The 17,478-nt window shown below is 43.8% G+C and overlaps 1 protein-coding gene and 1 long non-coding RNA gene across 2 annotated transcripts; one reads left to right on the top strand and one right to left on the bottom strand.

Annotated features, from left to right (window-relative positions):
• Positions 1-19: 19 nt before the first annotated feature.
• rundc3aa (RUN domain containing 3Aa) lies at positions 20-16,254 on the bottom strand. The gene is made up of 12 exons (XM_026997843.2): positions 16,216-16,254; positions 15,612-15,808; positions 5,048-5,163; positions 4,829-4,962; positions 3,861-3,946; positions 3,545-3,634; positions 3,209-3,289; positions 1,877-2,042; positions 1,482-1,639; positions 1,119-1,238; positions 909-1,015; positions 20-776 (listed from the first exon to the last, which is right to left on the bottom strand). Exons 1-12 carry the CDS (start codon positions 16,237-16,239, stop codon positions 634-636), a joined length of 1,422 nt encoding a protein of 473 aa, XP_026853644.2. The 5' UTR covers positions 16,240-16,254; the 3' UTR covers positions 20-633.
• LOC113569813 lies at positions 8,286-12,727 on the top strand. The gene is made up of 2 exons (XR_003409838.2): positions 8,286-8,611; positions 9,720-12,727. It is a non-coding gene; the product is annotated as an uncharacterized LOC113569813 (long non-coding RNA).
• Positions 16,255-17,478: the final 1,224 nt, after the last annotated feature.

Consider the following 17,478-nt stretch of genomic DNA (forward strand, 5'->3'; position numbering starts at 1 on the left):
ACAGTCAAAATATGGAAAGTAATATAATCCAAAGGAGGTCCATTTTATTGCCAAAGAGGACAAAAAGCACTGACAAAACAGAACCAAATGTATAAACAAAGCAGCACAACTCTTCAGGCCAATCAAAGCTTTACAAACAAAAGATCTATAGGAGGTGTAGGTTTCAGCTGCCCAAACTCACATACACACAACACCAGGCATAACTGTTGTTGGCACAAGCACATCGGGTCATTGAGGACATTTACCATCATTCTGGATGGGGATCAGGTTTCATGCAGACAAGCACAAATTCATTTTTCAGACATTCTCACTCGCCATATGATCAATCCAAGCGGAGGAGATGGAAAAAGATGTCTAGACTTTATGTGGAATTCATTATATGGAATTAGATTACATTCCGTAGACATTGGGATGGTGTTCCATGACCATTCACATCAAAACTCAACACTCTCTCATTGAATGGGGAAAAAACAAACAAACTGAGAAAGGGATCCATCTCCAGAACAGCCAGATTCTTTCTTAACTATGCCTTATTCCTCCTGTAACGGCTTTGTTATGATCTGAGTAAATGAGATTGAATGAGGATGTGGGGTGATGTTTCTCATCATTAGCCAAGCTAAGATCTGGCGCCTCCTAGCTGGGGGAGAGGGCAGGGCTAGGCTCAGTGCTGATGTTGACCAAACACTCGCTGGACTTGAGACTGGCCAGGGACTTACAGCTGGGCGAAGACGCAAGAGAACCACACAGGCCCAGCATAGATGGAGTGGTGTCTTTAGCTAGGAAAAAGAAAACAAGTTTATTCACATGCTGGATGCAGGGTTCCTGTCCCACAGACTGTCCCACACACAGTGTGTGTGTGTGTGTGTGTGTGTGTGTAAGTAAATGTAAATGGGTGTTTATGTGCATACCTGCTGAACACCAGACGGTGTCTCCATTTTGCTTCTCACCTCTTTTGAGGGAATCTTTTGAGCTCAGACTGGCCTCGCTGGAGAAGTTCAAACTGTGAAAACTTCTCCTGAACAAACATGACAACAATTTGAAAGCACAAAACCTGACCTACAGTTTCATACCAGTTCATCTTATGTATTTACACTGAGCTGACACACAGGCACACCTACCGGCGGAAAAGCTGCACACCCCCTTGCTTGCCAGGAGCCTGTGTGGATGGCCACTGGCTGACTAACGAGACTGACAGATCTTTTGGCAAATGGGCTGGTTCACATGGAATAACACCAGTCCTACACGACACAGGAAGCCAATGGACCAGACAAAGGAAAAAAAAAGAAAGAACGAGCAGGTCATATGAATGTGGGGGCAGAAGTTGGTATGCAGAAGATTCCATTCCGTAGTGCTATTCTGCATTTGTGAGCACTGCATGCATTTCTGTGAAGGCGTGCATTCATATCTGTGAACGCATGTGCATATGTGCATCTACCCTATGTGTGGTCATAAGCAGGTGTGTCATGTGTCTGTCTATGTACAGTTGTGCCTGGAGCTCCAGTATAATAGCTTCCAGCTCTTTCTTCTCCTGTTGGTTTTGGACCTGCAAATCCTCCAGTTTGACATTAAGTCGCTTATTTTCTGTTTCCACATTCTTCAGCTGGGACTCTCGCAACCGGACCAACTCCTCCAGATAACCCTGGAGATGAAAACAGATGGAATACACTTTATACACAGCTTATACAACATTAATGTATATAGCCTAATAGCAAATCTAACAAAAGTTTTGCTACTACCCCAAATTATTTAGAAAAAATAAATGAACTATAGATCCTATATATCCTACTACATACATATTTATTTTACCAAATGCAGTTTTTGCATTCATCTAAGCTTATGTGCATGTCTTTGTGCAAGTGTATTCTTGCACCTTCACCTTCTGTGCGTAGACGATCTTGAACCTTTGCTCCATCTTGCGACACTTGGTGCTCCAGCTCTCCTCGTCAGTGAGCAGTGGAAGGTAAGGATGCTCAGTCATGCTATCCTCACTTGCACTGCTGTCCACGCTGCGCCGCTCCTCCTCATCACTCAGGTAGTCATAGCTACAGAGAGAACCAGCATCACTCAGGCAGTCATAGCTACAGAGAGAACCAGCATCACTCAGGCAGTCATAGCTACAGAGAGAACCAGCGCCACTCAGGCAGTCATAGCTACAGAGAGAACCAGCGCCACTCAGGTAGTCATAGCTACAGAGAGAACCAGCGCCACTCAGGTAGTCATAGCTACAGAGAGAACCAGCGCCACTCAGGTAGTCATAGCTACAGAGAGAACCAGCATCACTCAGGTAGTCATAGCTACAGAGAGAACCAGCACCACTCAGGCAGGCATAGGTACAGACCCAGAATCACTCAGGTAGTCATAACTACAGAGAAGCCCAGCACCACTCAACTCAGGTAGTCATAGCTACAGAGAGAACCAGCACCACTCAACTCAGGTAGTCATAGCTACAGAGAGAACCAGCATCACTCAGGTAGTCATAGCTACAGAGAGAACCAGCACCACTCAGGCAGGCATAGGTACAGACCCAGAATCACTCAGGTAGTCATAACTACAGAGAAGCCCAGCACCACTCAACTCAGGTAGTCATAGCTACAGAGAGAACCAGCACCACTCAACTCAGGTAGTCATAGCTACAGAGAGAACCAGCATCACTCAGGTAGTCATAGCTACAGAGAGAACCAGCATCACTCAGGTGGTCAGAGCTACAGAGAGAACTGGCATTACTCAGATAGTTACAGCCACAGAAAGAAGCAGCATCACATTTAGATAGTCATAGTATTGAGAAAGCAAATAAGTAATCTCTCTGTAGATACAGATGCATTGCAACAGCACTGACTGAAGTAGCTTCAGGAAAATCCTCACACTTCAGATAGAGGCATTTTTAAGTATTGCTGTTCTTAACCAGTCAACAAAGTTATAATCTCAGTGACAGGAAACACTGTCTAATATGTTGGTTTTATAGTACACAGAAAACATTTTAAAATAGTTCCACTTAATTTTAGTCTTTCTGAATACTTGTAAATCAAAGTGATACATTTTTGTTGAAGAGTGTTATACTGAGGATGTCAACTAATGTAATGAACAGCACAGACAGCAACTATGAGCACATCAGCATTTGTGAGTTTGTTAGACTATTACAGAGAAAGAATCCACTGGTGTATTTAAGATTAACACGGCAGGAGTCAAGTTTAGCATTAGCATCCCTCACCTCTGGGTAAACTTCAGGTATGGTGTGTAATCAATCACAGCAGGTGTCTTCCCATCCAGTACCTCTCCCTTCAAACAGAAACTAAAAGGGGAAGGGAGAGAGAGAGAGAGAGAGAGAGAGAGAGAGACACAGACAGACAGACAGACAGACAGAGACAGACAGACAGACAGAGAGAGAGAGAGAGCACAAGATGTTCGAGATCAGAGTATCAGTGATGGTTTCCGATTATGACTCAGTGGCATAAAGTGTGAAGTCATGTGCAGAAAACGATGTGTACAGGAGCGGGTGAGGGGGTAATGAACACATTACCTGTGGTGCAGGTGTGTCTGCTCTCACCTGAAGTCAATGGCACTGAGTCCAATCAGCATTCCTGTCAGCACTGTAGCTTCCTCGCGAAGCATGATAGCCCCATCATCATAAAACCTCCTGCAGAACACAAACGTCCACCCACACACCATGGCTAGCACTCAGTGAACAAACTTCACAAACGAATAGGACCTTCTTCATTCGTTCCCTCTCAAGAAAAGTCTTCATCTTATTTGGGAAATGTCCCAGGGCTTTATCCTTTTAGGGAGTGACAGAGCGATACTCCTGCAGTCTCTTTGTGCTACAGTGTCTTTTACAGACATGCTGAGGCCACGTGGATACCAACCTTGTCGTCCGCGTGTCCCGTAACGCGGTGGCGATGTACTCAGACAAGCGCTTCTCCATGAGAGCCATACGGATCCATGCCCGGCCCTACCAGAAGAGGGCACAAATGAGACAACGAGAAGAAAAGACGTGACACCAAGCCGGAAGGTAAACCAGAGTCAGAAAGGGGAACCGTGATAGCCCCTCAGCGACAGAGGAAGAGCCAGTGTTTAGGAGTGGTAGGTGAGCCAGTGTTTAGGAGTGGTAGGTCTTATTTACACAGACAGAGTTTATCTTTAGACAGCGATAATGCTCAGAAACAAAGACTCAGATGGGAAGCAGAGTTAAATATCAGATTAAGTAATGAATGGTGGGAAGTTAGGTGCTAGGTGGTGTTCAGACCTCAGTCTCTTGTGCACATCTCATTCTATTAAATATACAATACACAGACCATTTGTATAAAGCCAAACTTGCAAACATTTACCCACAAATGGAGCCGTTGTAACTGATGTAATGGCTTCCCATGTGATCTCACATGTTTTGGGCATGCCACAAACTCCAACCCTTTGGAATTTTGTTTTTAAAGCACTATCCAAAATAACCAAATGTTAATTAACTGCCATCACCGCTGACTGGCAGCTTTTTTAAAGCTTGCAAAATTTACATTTACCATTTACTTTAAAATTTACTTTACCATTTTTCCATGAATTCAAAACCTTTCATTTAACATCTTGACACCCTGCCATATCTCCCCACTGGTCGGTACCAAATATTGGTATCATGGTTGAACTTAATACCCGAATGCCTCCGTTATTAGACTGGGGATGTTTTGGTTTGGGCGTATGTTTGAATGTTTGACCCTTGCTGTTCTTGTACATCCATAGTCCCATTTCATTGGGTGGGAGGTCTGTTGTGTGTTGCTTCAAAAATCTCTAAGTGAAAGTACTTGTAAAAGACAAGTGGGAGGAGAGGAGGAGCAGAGATGCTTGCCTTGGCCCGGGACGTGCTGATGTTCTCAATGTTCTCAATGCTGCTGATGCAGTTGTTGTGAACTTTGCTGCAGGCCACACGCACATAATCCCAGAAGCTCCTCTGGCCATCCGAGCTGAACCAGCCCCCCGGACCTGAAAACGTTTTTGATGACTCGTGACATCTAAACCTGCTCGTGTGTCGAGCTGTATTTGGAGGTGAAGGTTTCCACCATTTTACCTTTGAAGCGGTGACTGAGTATGTGCTCCAAAATGGCTGCAAAATTAATAAACTCCTCTGATGAGTCATCAATGGGCTCGGCTGTGTACTTCTCCAGTAGGGTCTTGACCGAAAACCTGAAATATAGAAGCAGGACTGTTAGAAATACTGGAATAGAAAAATACTTGAGAATTGCACAATTAATACATTTGAATAGATTTATTTGTAAACAGAAATGCTATACCACATTAATTAAAAATAATTCCATCTCTCGCTCACACACACACACACAGGCTCAAGTTCTGTTCTCTAACTGAAGGACTGGCAGCATTTGGGATTGGTGCCATGGCAGGCCACTGAGGTCAGCCTCAATTGTTCTGTGTGCTATACAATGCGCCTCTTCAGATGCCCTGCCCCCCATTACCATGACAACAAGCACAATCCTTGTGGCCCAATCCAATCAGGCAATGCATCTGTCAGCGACGTGACGACCCTTGTCCATTTGCTTGGCTTCCATTCCATACCCTGTACTTTTTTTTTTTTTTTTTTTTTTTTTTTTTTAAAGATCAGCTTCATGGGCAGAAAATGACAGAATACCCTAAACACAAACACCCACACATTCTCTCACACTCTCTCTCCACCCACTCACTCAACTAGCAGTGGCCTGATCTATTTAGGGCTGCTCTCAGAATTGGTTCAGATTTGTCGTTGTGGATCTCCCCAGTCCTGCAAGGCTTTCCTGCCCGGGTCAACCTGCAGGTTTCCGACATGTACGACCTGCTCTAGCCCTCACACTCACTGGCAGACCACGAAAAACAGGCTGAGCAAGCGCTGGCTGAAAGGGTTTCCGGCTCCTTCATGCCTTCATGGGGAACACCAGCATCACCGAAGGCAAGACGGCCCTCTCCGTGGGCGGCTCCTCTATAGCCCGTGGCAGGACCTCCATTACCATGGGCAAGTCGTCCATCACCCGTGGGGTCACCACCACCTCCATGGGCGATTCCACCATCACCAGGGGCAAGACCACCATCTCACTGGGCAGAGCCAGTTTCAGCAGGGGCACGACCACCACCTCCTTCCGCAAGGCCCTTCTGCCCAAGCGCAGGACCACTTAAGGGGGCAGGAGCAGCGCGAGCGGCAGCACGAGGAGCAAGATGCCGAGCGCGAGCGAAGACAGTGGGGCGAGCGACGCGAGACACAAGGGAGCGGGGAGGGAGCCACGGCAGGCGGCCAGCAAGGCTTCCCTTTTCATGAGAAAGACCATCTTCACCAAAGGGAAAGTCAAGTTGCTGAGGTTCAAAAACACCATCTCGCTGGGAAGCACAGCCGTGTCGAGGAGCAAGACCAAGCTGAGGCGGGGACAGACTGCCTTTGCGGTGGGTACCACCACGATTACACATGGCGAGACCACTAGCTCCTTAAGCAAAGCCACATTAACTCAAGGGAAGAGGTCTGTAACTGTAGTGAAAACACTCCTCAAAAGAGGCAAAGACACTCAGTGGAACCTCTACTGGGATTTTCATCTTTGACTGAAGCACACAAACGCATTCAAATACATACACCCACACACAAAGAGACTTGGGGATAAAGAACGTTCATGCAGGTTAGTTGCTGTGTTAGACGCAAGTGTTTGGCCTGTCTGAAAAGTTACTGCATGTTAATTCAGCTTGGAATCTGGTATGAAATTCTTGTTCCTGAATTGGAACATGACTGAAAAGTCAAAAGCTGATTTAAAAAGACACCAGGTCCACTAGTGAGAGGTTAGCTGACCATGGATTCGAATGTCTGATTCAATGTGGGTTTGAAGCAAGAGCTTGGCTGTTGTGACTGGGCAGGGTTTCAGTATGGAACAGCTGGTATGAAGTAATGTGAATACACCCAAGAGGGCATGTGGCCAATCACAAGTGTTCTGTAGTATTCTGTTTTTTAGGCACAATCTTGTTCTAAAAGGCAACAGTGCAGATAACTTATATATGATATGATCAACACAAATACCATGTGGAATGATTAAAACACATATAGTGTAATATTTTTTCTGTCTAAACATGAGCTTAATGTAACAAACTGACTAATATCATAATTTCACCCAAGACAACAAGAATAATAAATTGTACCTCAAAATAGCTAAAAACTGTGCAATAAGTTTCTTTCTTTCATTTTTCTCTATATAGAAAAAACACATCCATTTTCACCACTTGAGAATTTACGCATACTAGCAGGTCGTGGTCTTTCAAAAAAAAGAAAAAACACAAATTTCATTTGCTTTCTGACATTTCTTGACATGCAAATATATGCTCAACCACAGTACAGCAAAAAGCCAGTGTTGAATGCAGTTAAACTTTGTTTTTATGTACAGCACTACACTTCTACTAGTACCCATGTACAGTAACTATCCAATACACCAGTTCTGAGAAACAGTGCCAAGGAACGTAGTGATGTCACCACTGATTGTACCCTTCAACAATGTGTCCTTCAGTGCATTTCCCTGCCTCGCCTCAGCAGGGGGACAATGAGACCCACTGTCCCCAGCGGCCCCCAGCGAGGTCTGCGGACTCCTACGGCTGCCTCTGTCCATTCACGGTGGACAGGGGAGGTATGTGGCCCCACCGGGGCCCACGTCGCCCCGTTCAACGAAGGCTTTATGCTGGGCACGGGGGCTGGGGCTATGGCGGCGGCAGCAGGCACGCTTAGCATTCTGGTCCCATCTCAGCACTCGCCGCGCCGACCTGTCACACCCAGCCAGGCAGCGGCCGTGCACACCAGGGCGCTGCAGATCCCGCCACTGCTGTCTGAGCATGCGATGAGCCACTGGACCCTCATCCTGTGAGACCAGGATTACAAAGTGGGGGGGGGGTTAAAGGAAAAGAAAAAAGAAAAAAAAAAAAAAAAAAAAAAAAAGGGAGGACAGGAAGGATTTTTAAGCCCGAGGTGTTCAGCGTTGTCAGGACTGGCTGTGGGAGAGCAACCCCTGCCTCTCCTCCTTCTCGGCTCGGCTCTCCTCCGGCATGGGTAACACGAGCATTACGGAGGGCAGGACAGCCCTCAATCTGGGGAGCACCTCCATCAAGAGGGGCAAGACCAAGATCATGATGGGCAACTCCTCCATCTCCCGTGGCAAGAGCACCACATCGCTAGGCTCCTCCACCATCACCAGCGGCAAGACCAAGATCTCCCTGGGCGGTGCCACCTACAGCAGAGGCACCAAGACCACGTCCTTCCGAAAGGCCCTGATGCCCAAGAGGAAGACTCTTTAACAAGGAGTGAGGCCAAATCGTCCATGCAAGGGTGTGTGGGGAGGGAGTGAGGTGCCAGGGAACGTGAGGTGGTAGGGGAGGGAGGGTTTGCTCCAGTATGTCAACTAGGATGAACATCAAAAGACGGCAACGGCACCATTCCTGTGGAATTCTGAGGGCATTGTTTTGGGCAACGAAGCAAATTTTATTTGTATAGTATTTTTTCAGTATCCAAAAACTGGTGGATTGAATTTGATGTCAAGGTTGTCTTTCTGTTCCATTAATTGTTCTGGATTATGTCAAGGATGCAGATTAGTGAATCAAAGAGTCCTGCTTGTGCCTAATCCAACAGGTGAGGTTTCCTCTTTCCCTGTAAATATTTCATTTTGGGGTGAGCCATGAGATCTGATTAGCACACAGTAAGACATAACACATTTGAAATAGGTTGTTTCATCATAATAACTTATTTGTTTAGGTTCTCTTGGTTCTTTTTTGATAATGAAGATTTGATAAATGTACCAATGTTGGAATCATGAGATCTAATTTGTGTCTTGACCTACAAATCCAAATCAACACAATATCTTTTTTCCCCAATATTGACCAATCTAAATATTTGACCGTCAATCTGTCACATCACTGCACATTCTTGGAGCTGCAGATAAAGGAACAGATTAGTCAAATTACTCAAATCAAACCTTCACAAAACCAGAGGCTCTTTGTGGTCCTCTGATGACATCATTTAGATGGCTTTACAAGAGTGTACTGGCATAAACTGGACTCTTGCACTGTAACAACAGAGGGTTCTTCAAAGCAAGGAGCCCTTCATTCCCCGAGTCAAACGCTTGTAACCGATGGAAGAGACCAAACAGGGGGTTCCAGGCTAATGTGGGAGGGTGCACAGGTTAAGCACACAGCATGGCTACTGGAAGAAAGAGCTGGTATGCCTAAAATGCTAATTGGTGAATGTGGCAGCAAGATAGTCTTGGTACAATTCGACACTGAAAAACAAATGTATGGCCACTGAACAAACAGCTTTTGTGCCCTTGCACTCGCCCTTTCTGGCAGCGTGCCAAGGGAAAGCCGTGACGTTCCCTTCTGGATCACTCCACCATATGGGTGGGTTATTGGAATTTAATGCACTCTGATGCAGGCCCATCCACCTTCCTTTACTGGCCCAGAGGACCTCCATATGCCATTAGTTTGGTTGTTTTTGCCTCTAATAGCACATAAACGCTGATTCTCAGTCAAGCCATGCGGTCCGTATCTCCGCACCCACATTCTCCCTTTCTTTACCTCCTAGCTTTCCGCCTTCATTACCCAGCCTGTTCGGATCCACCGTTTCACGTGTACCCATCCCATTCCTGTATATCCCTCTTAGACCTTCTTAGTCAATATATTTCTGACACTCTTCTTTCTCCTCCCTTATCCCTCTCTCTCCCTCAACCCCTACCCTCCCTTAGAGGATGTCTGCCCTCTTCAAGCTCAGCAGCAGATCTAGGACCAGAGTAAACAACCTCTCATTACATGCCACAAACCATGACTCCCCAGACCAGCAACTGCAGATAATACAGCACTGTCAAGCACAACATAACACCTGCGCTCACAGCAGATGGAGAATTCTGTTGACCTTCCTCAGGGACTGTACTATACAAGTGGCAATGTATCCCACAACCTCCCAGATTCAGGTTTTGACGAGAAGGGTGTTATTAAATAGCTATTGTACGTGTAGAGTAAATGGCAAAAGCATGTGATTCTGAGGGATGGCGTTGGCCAAGTTAAGGGACATTGAGAATGTTGCACCAGTGGGAGTTTTTACATTGATGTACAACTCGGGTAACATCTGGATATCTGGACTTTACTTGTAGACTAAAGGTGACGTGGCAAAGGTAGATTTCACACAGGGGGAATAATGAAGGGTGCACATTGGGGCAATTCATAAGGAGACTGAAATGTGCATTTCAGTGTGATAGAAAGGCAGAGATTAAAAGAGAGCAGTAATGAATTGTTCTACCAGAAACGATGCCCACACCACCTTGCCATCTTTTCTTTTTCACTTAAATTAAATTAGTCTCAAGGTACTCATGTTCTTGCATCATCAAACGCTAATTAGATTCAGCCGTCATTGAGGCAAAATGGGAATTGGGATCGTAACACGTGTCCCGGTGAGTGCCAACAACTGCCTTATTGTGAATGCATGAAAACAGATGCAGGAGATATGTGAAGCTGTTGTGAACTTTCTCCTCTTCTGATGAAAGCCCTTGTCAACGAGGATCTCGTTTTCTTCTCAGTAGTGCCCATGTAGTGCCGTCACTGTCCAGGACAGGCCACATGTGAGCAGAGCCCGTCACCTCTAGCACCACAGAAATATCCCAAACCTTCCATCTCTCCCACTAACTCCCAGCCCTTCCCGGATGTCATTTTGCCTTGCTAACATTTACCGTCTCTTTGTCCCCCATTACTGAATCATAAAAGGGAGAGAAAAAAGTGGAAAAGCTGGAAACGTATTAAGATCCTGAAAGCATATCGTGCTTACAATATTAATGCACACATTTTATTTTCCTTAGGTTGAACAAGCCGTCTCCACCAGTTTCCCCTCAGCATCCGCCATATGAATTAGCTCTCAATACAAGACAAATCCCTTTGTTTTAACAGCCTGCACTTCTACCTAAAGTCTCCAGGCAGAGCCTTAGCAATCCTAAAACCTCCCCCCCCCCAAAAAAAAAAAAACCTCAAGAGCAATAGACAAAATAGCTCCATAATCTACATCACAGGCAAAACCCCAAATAACTGAATTCAACAGAAGATGCTCATTTTGTGATCACGACGCTCTAGACTTTCATAGTGAAGTTGTGTCATCTAGAACTCTCTGGAACACACAGAGACTTAGCCAAACAGACTCTTCAGAACTGCTGGAACTCGAACCTCTCTACTCGGAATGGAAGTAATCATGCCCCATTCGCCTTTATGACACACGCAGCCGCTCCAGATCGACCCTCTGATGATGGAATTGTTTTACACTGATGTTACTGTACTTACACTATCTCATGTCATTATTCTGCATGTCATATGGGCACTTTGTTGTCCCGTGTTGACGCAGGATCAACTCACTATCCATATATTGGGATATGTAAGCAAAAAACTGATCCCAGACAGCACATGTTCTTTGAATTTCTAAACCTATGGCTTCAGACATATGTACACCTTTGGAATGTGTTAGTGAGAATTAATTGAAATACCCTAAAACATAAACAAAATTACACTGTCCCTCCCACACTCATTTTATTTAGAAAATGTGCCTGTACTGTGTGATTCCGCATTGTTCTATTATTTCTGTGAAACAGAATGTTTTGTGTGTGCATGTGTGTGGTTTAGAGGAGAAGTAAGACAAACTGCAGTGTAACTAATGCCGCAGTTCTCCACATAGCCTAGAATCCTCTTCAATAACCTTACTTAGATGCTTAGAAACTCACTCAAACACACACTAGGAAGCGAGAACAGTAATTTGAATTAGACTGGGCAGTGACAGCGTGTTCTGCAGAAAAAGCAGTTTTCGATTTAATTTAGTTCACCAAGAAACAGTGAACAGCACCACACTGCCCTCTGGAGGCCTGGCAGGCAATGAAAGGCTTTGGGGTTTTGTTTTTTTGTTGTTGTTTTTTCTCCATCGGTGCTGGACAAGAAAACTCAAGAATTTTCACTTTCATTTGCCCAAGAACAGCAGCTACAGTCTGTGGCCTCCAGAGAAAATGCTATTAAGCTAGAAACACAATATAACCGATTCTTGTCCTCTTCAACATCACCATGAAAGACTTCAGTCCATGGCTTCAGAGGACTGCAGCTGACTTTATTAGCTACATGAAAGCAAAGCTGACCACAATTTTATCAGCAGATCTCAGTGCAGTGGAAGAGTCGATGGAGAAAACAGTGTGGGAATCAGGAGTGAAGTAAAACACTCGATGATTCGAAAACCAACAAGGACCAGATTGAGAGAAACAAAAAAGAAAACAAGATTTACGTTACACATTCACACCTTCACAGTGCCAAGACAGAAGGTTTCGATTACACTAGGTAGTAGATGTAAACTGAGCTAATTTATGATTTCCCTAAAATGTAATGTTGAGCCATTGTTTGAAATGTCTTAGCTAGTTTAACTATTAATGAATTTTCAGGTTTTAACCTTTTATTCTTTTATGTCTTTGTCTTACGTAGCTTGCCTTTCAGCGTCCAAGATTACATTAGTCCTGATGTGGTCAAGTAAGGCGACTGGTGGAAAAACAATGACCACCATTCGTGTCAGTGTCTTTGTGCTTACTGAAGCCCATTTTTGAAGTTCTTGATTTTCTCTTGCTAAGTTAGTGTGTTCTGCATTTAACTAGTGTTCTACAGCCACATGCACACTAGAGCTCTGGAAAGTGAAGTTCAGACTGTGGTTCATGTTTAATAAACAGTTGCTGACTTTGTTTGCTGACCTGATATTCTTACCCTTTTTTTTTTACTTCACATTTACACTCCCAGCCAAACCTCCTACATATCTGTATGTTCCATGGGCAGTTTCACCAAAGTTTTACCAAAGAACAAACCTACACAATTGTCTGAAAAGAGCCAGGGTGTCCAGGTCACTTAGACACCCCAGACGCATACAGAACCTTTTTACTGTACTGAGCTGTAGCAGGGATGACCTCATAATCGTTTATCTCACATGGAACAATCATCTCCTTGACGTTCCATGAATCCAGCACAATGGGAGCACAGTTCGTATGTGGGCGACGGTGTTCTCTGTCCACCCAGCAGCTACACAGGGTCAGTGTCTCTGGCCCTACAGCGCTTCCCACCTACACACACATACACACTAGTGTGCCTATGAAACATTCAATGCCCACTCAGCAGACAGCAAAAACACCAAGCTATGGCTTTAACAGGCTCCATACTGTCCCACACTCCTGCAGAGTGATTGGTACAGTGGCAGTGAAATGGAGTGATTCAGCCATGACTCACTGGCGCTAATGTTAGTCCAACACACTGGGCAGGGCGCCGTAACCCACGTACACACGCACCAGGCATGGAGCGGAAGCACGAATTTGCCTGCACGCACACACCTGCAAGTGAGATCAGTAAACAGTAGTCAAGTGGTACAAGTAGATGGATACAGACTTGGCGGGTCTTTCAGCTCATCGACAGGGCCAAGTCCCAAGCCTCCATTTCTGTGGAATGTTGACCTTAAAATAAAAGACCCTCCGCTCCAACAGAAGCTGGTGTTTTATACATGAGATGAGTAAGCATCTCCACTCCCTGCTGAAGACAGCTGTACTTCACATGTTTCCACATTCCTTAATTAGTGCATGGCTTACCCAAGGCCACAAATGTGACCATCTGCTGTAAGTACAGTAACATTTAGGAGTCTCAAACTGTTCATCACAAAATGCACCCAAGTTTTTCAACAGTCAAAGATTTAATTTAAATAAATGTTGATGGTATAGCCTACTTGAAGACAAGATTAGGTCAGATACAGTTTTCCACCCCCAGCAGTCTGGGGCCTTTATACATTGCAATAAAGCATGGACTTTATTAGCTGGTCCACCCAAGGACAATAGTTTTTCTTGGATCTTGGTCCTTCCTTAATTCTGCCCAGTGACTTTTACTTACCACTGTTGCCACTGCTTTCTCGCTGGCAGTTTTTACCACTACGCAAGCCATGCAAAGAGCTGAGGCCCCTGTGGGCCATAAATGGATGGCTGAAAAATGACTACACACATTCATTCATTGTTTGACATCAAACAGATGACATAAAACGCTAGACAGCTCATCAGAACTCTTGAACGCATCCATGAAATGCTCTTACCAAAGCGGCACCAAAAAAAAAAATTAAGGAAAAGAACCAGGATAGTTCAGTTCTGAATGCAACAGGAAGACAGGCAGATTGTAGATAGATAGATAGATAGATAGATAGATAGATAGATAGACAGACAGATAGACAGATAGACAGATAGATAGATAGATTCTTTGATTAGAGGCCCCAGACATAACTTTGCTTGGGGCTTCATAAACGCCAAATCCACCCATTTGGATGCAAACATTTGTAAAACTGCTTTGTGAAAATACTATACAAATAAATTTGACTTTAATCATATTGCTTGTCATTATTAAACTTATTTAGACTGTAGTTTTCAGAAGACATTTAACTACAAACCTCATGTGCATATCAATGAGAGACAGAATGGGAAAAAGTTAACTGCTTCTCTCCCACTTTATTTGCTATTAATGCTAATGCATGGTGTAAGGAAAAGGAAATGAGTAACTACCAACAAATGTGTTAAAATGGTATAATTCCCTGTTCTCTTAATTGAACACATTAATACAAAATAATAAATAAATCTAAGCCACTCGTGCTTACACCAAAAATAAATGGAGAGAGAGATACTGACTTTATACTGGGGTTTAACCGCATGACTGTCGTCTCAGGGGGGGCTTCATCATTCTGAGTCCATCTTTTCTTTTAGTATAGAGAAATGGACTGCGGCGGACACGCTGACATAATGAGACCACGGTACGTTACTTCCGTTCCCACTGCCATCTCTCTCGCTCGGATACACTACTGAAGTGATAGTACTTTCGTAGACAGGTAGGTTTGATTTTGTTTGTTGTTAAACAGTAAGAAAATGCCACTGAAATTCTCAGTGACCTTACTGATGATAAACCTGCATCGTGTCGCACCAGGACGAGTTTGCCCTAAAGCATCACAATCCTATTGTCTTTATCATAATGTGCTTTAGACAGAGCATTCATCTCCTGGTGATATAAAAGCCGACCATTTCCGATACCGGGCCCTGGTCTGACGACACAGGCTGTATCAATAACAGTCCGTCTGCCCTTTTAACGATGCACAACCGGAGATCACCTGAAGGTGAACTGCTCATATGTGCTTATTTTTACAATCGTGTCAGTTTTAGCTGTGGAGAGCAGATGCTCAAAAGCGGTGGTTCAGCGATGTAATGCTTGTGCACAGTTTATAGCGTTAACTGTCTCGGCAACTTACCTCAAAGCTCAGGTAGGGTGGAATGAAGCCTGGTAACATTTTAACTTCAGTGAAACTCGCTTTGGCCTAGCCATTTCGTATCTCGTAAATGGTAGTGTTGCGCTGACATTATCAATAAATAACCAGTAACATTTAACTTTTTTTTAACAGTCTACGTCTTTCTTGGATTCAAGACGAAACGGCGAGTGACAATGTACCAGCCTAATGAGCGCACGCGTGAAGCACTGTCGCAGCACAAATTGAACCGTGGCTCGAATTGTGCGCTTTGGCAATGCACAGACCTGCCCACATTCGCTCGATGTAGATTTTAAAATACTACCTGCACACAGTGATGAGGTTCTTGCGCTCCACCCCGACGTTCCTAGAAGACGATTTTTTCGACGTTAGACCCATAGCCATCGCGGTCTGGAAACAACCTGTCTCCATTAGAGGGAGGCTGTGCCGCAAACCCCGCCCTCGCGTCTCCGAGACACGCCCCGCGCTCCTCGGGAAGGACGCAGCGGCAGGTTTAGCCAACTGCAGCGGACAGAATATTAAAGAGACCCTATTATGCTTATTTTTGAAGCTCAGAATTTTATTTAGGGGGTCAACCAGAACAGATTAACATGCTTCCGTGTTCCAAAGACACATTATGTTTCTCATACTGTGCCTCTCTTTTTTTTAACCCTCGTCTACAAAATTTATATTTCCACCTCAACACTCGAACGCTGTTCGACAACTAGTGATAGAAAAAAACATCGCCATTATCTCTACACAGTTGTAGGTAAAAGTGGAGCTGCAGCTGATTAGCAAAACCATTATAACACGATTAGCTGTCAAGATAGCCTCGTTATCCGAGAAGCATACAGCTGAGCACTGGATCTAGGACTTGGCTACAGCCAACATAAGACGTTACAAATCTACAAATATTAACACGTACTTACGAGTTGTAAACCTGAATCTTCCATTGGGCCACACAGTGTTGGAAATGGCCTTTAAATATTGTCCTTCAGGAGTAAGAATTGAGAACACCCAACATCGAACCAGGCAGTTTTTAAAGCAGCGTTGTGCATACAGTACAATAACTGGAATGGAAGAGTAAGAAAATTAAAGAATATGTTTGCTTAAAGAATGCAGACTGTAATATGGCTATCAAGACAATGTTCTTGATAAGGGGACTTGATCATTGAAGAGTTATTAGTATTCAGAAAGAGTAGACTAATTGGTGCATTCTCATATCATTAATGAGTCTGCAATGATAGCATGTATCTTGGATATTATACAGTGTCCTTCATAAAGACAGTGAGCTTTAATCCCAGTTTTTTTTTTAATGCTCACTCTGTCAAAAAAGATGTATAAATACACAAAGGCGAACCTTATTCAATACACTATAATACAAATACACTATACTTCCAACCACATGTGTACGATCTTTTAAAAAGTGAACAAAACTGAATTTCCCTCACTTTATTAAAATAAAGGATTTTAAAGTAAAATGTGTATATTGTTAGTTTCAAAACACATTCACTCCCCCAGTCCATAGTCTAATTTACATATCTACACCTATTCACTCGCCAAGCCCAATTTACATTGAAGTTCTTAGGTGTGTTAAAGCATTAAATGCTTTTTAAATGAGACGCAATACAGGGCAGGCAATCAAAACAGAGTTTTAACTTGTATCCGATTTAAAGGCGCAGTAAGAGAAACTGAAATGGTAAATGTAAAAATGAATTATGACCATTGTTTACAAAACATTGTAGCATAAAAGTATAAATAAAATGGAACTTTTCACTCCACTCTTTCTGTTCAGTGGACTTCACACATTTTGGAACTAATGGAAAACGCATTAGAGTACTAAATGTGTTTGGTTTTTTTCACGCATCCTTTGCATGCCATGAGTCGACTGGGTTGCTGTTGCATAGCAAAGTGCACTTGATAAAGATAATAAAATTGTTCCAGAAATGTCCTTATTCCTCTTTATAGATATTTGTTTCTGCATATAATAATAATATTTCTGTATTTGCGAATATGAATGTTTGCTTCATGTAGTGTTATATTTAACACAACATTGTTAGTGATTTATGATTTATGGGGTTGGACACTTTTAAGCGGTGTTAATAGGACCGGTTTCTCAGTTCCAGTGGTGTTAATTTTTCGGGATTTACATGTTTTCTGTTACCTTATCTCCAAGACATAAGATATTCATT

This window comes from Electrophorus electricus, chromosome 1 (assembly GCF_013358815.1).
Source record: "Electrophorus electricus isolate fEleEle1 chromosome 1, fEleEle1.pri, whole genome shotgun sequence".
In the NCBI taxonomy this organism is placed as follows: Eukaryota; Metazoa; Chordata; class Actinopteri; order Gymnotiformes; family Gymnotidae; genus Electrophorus; species Electrophorus electricus.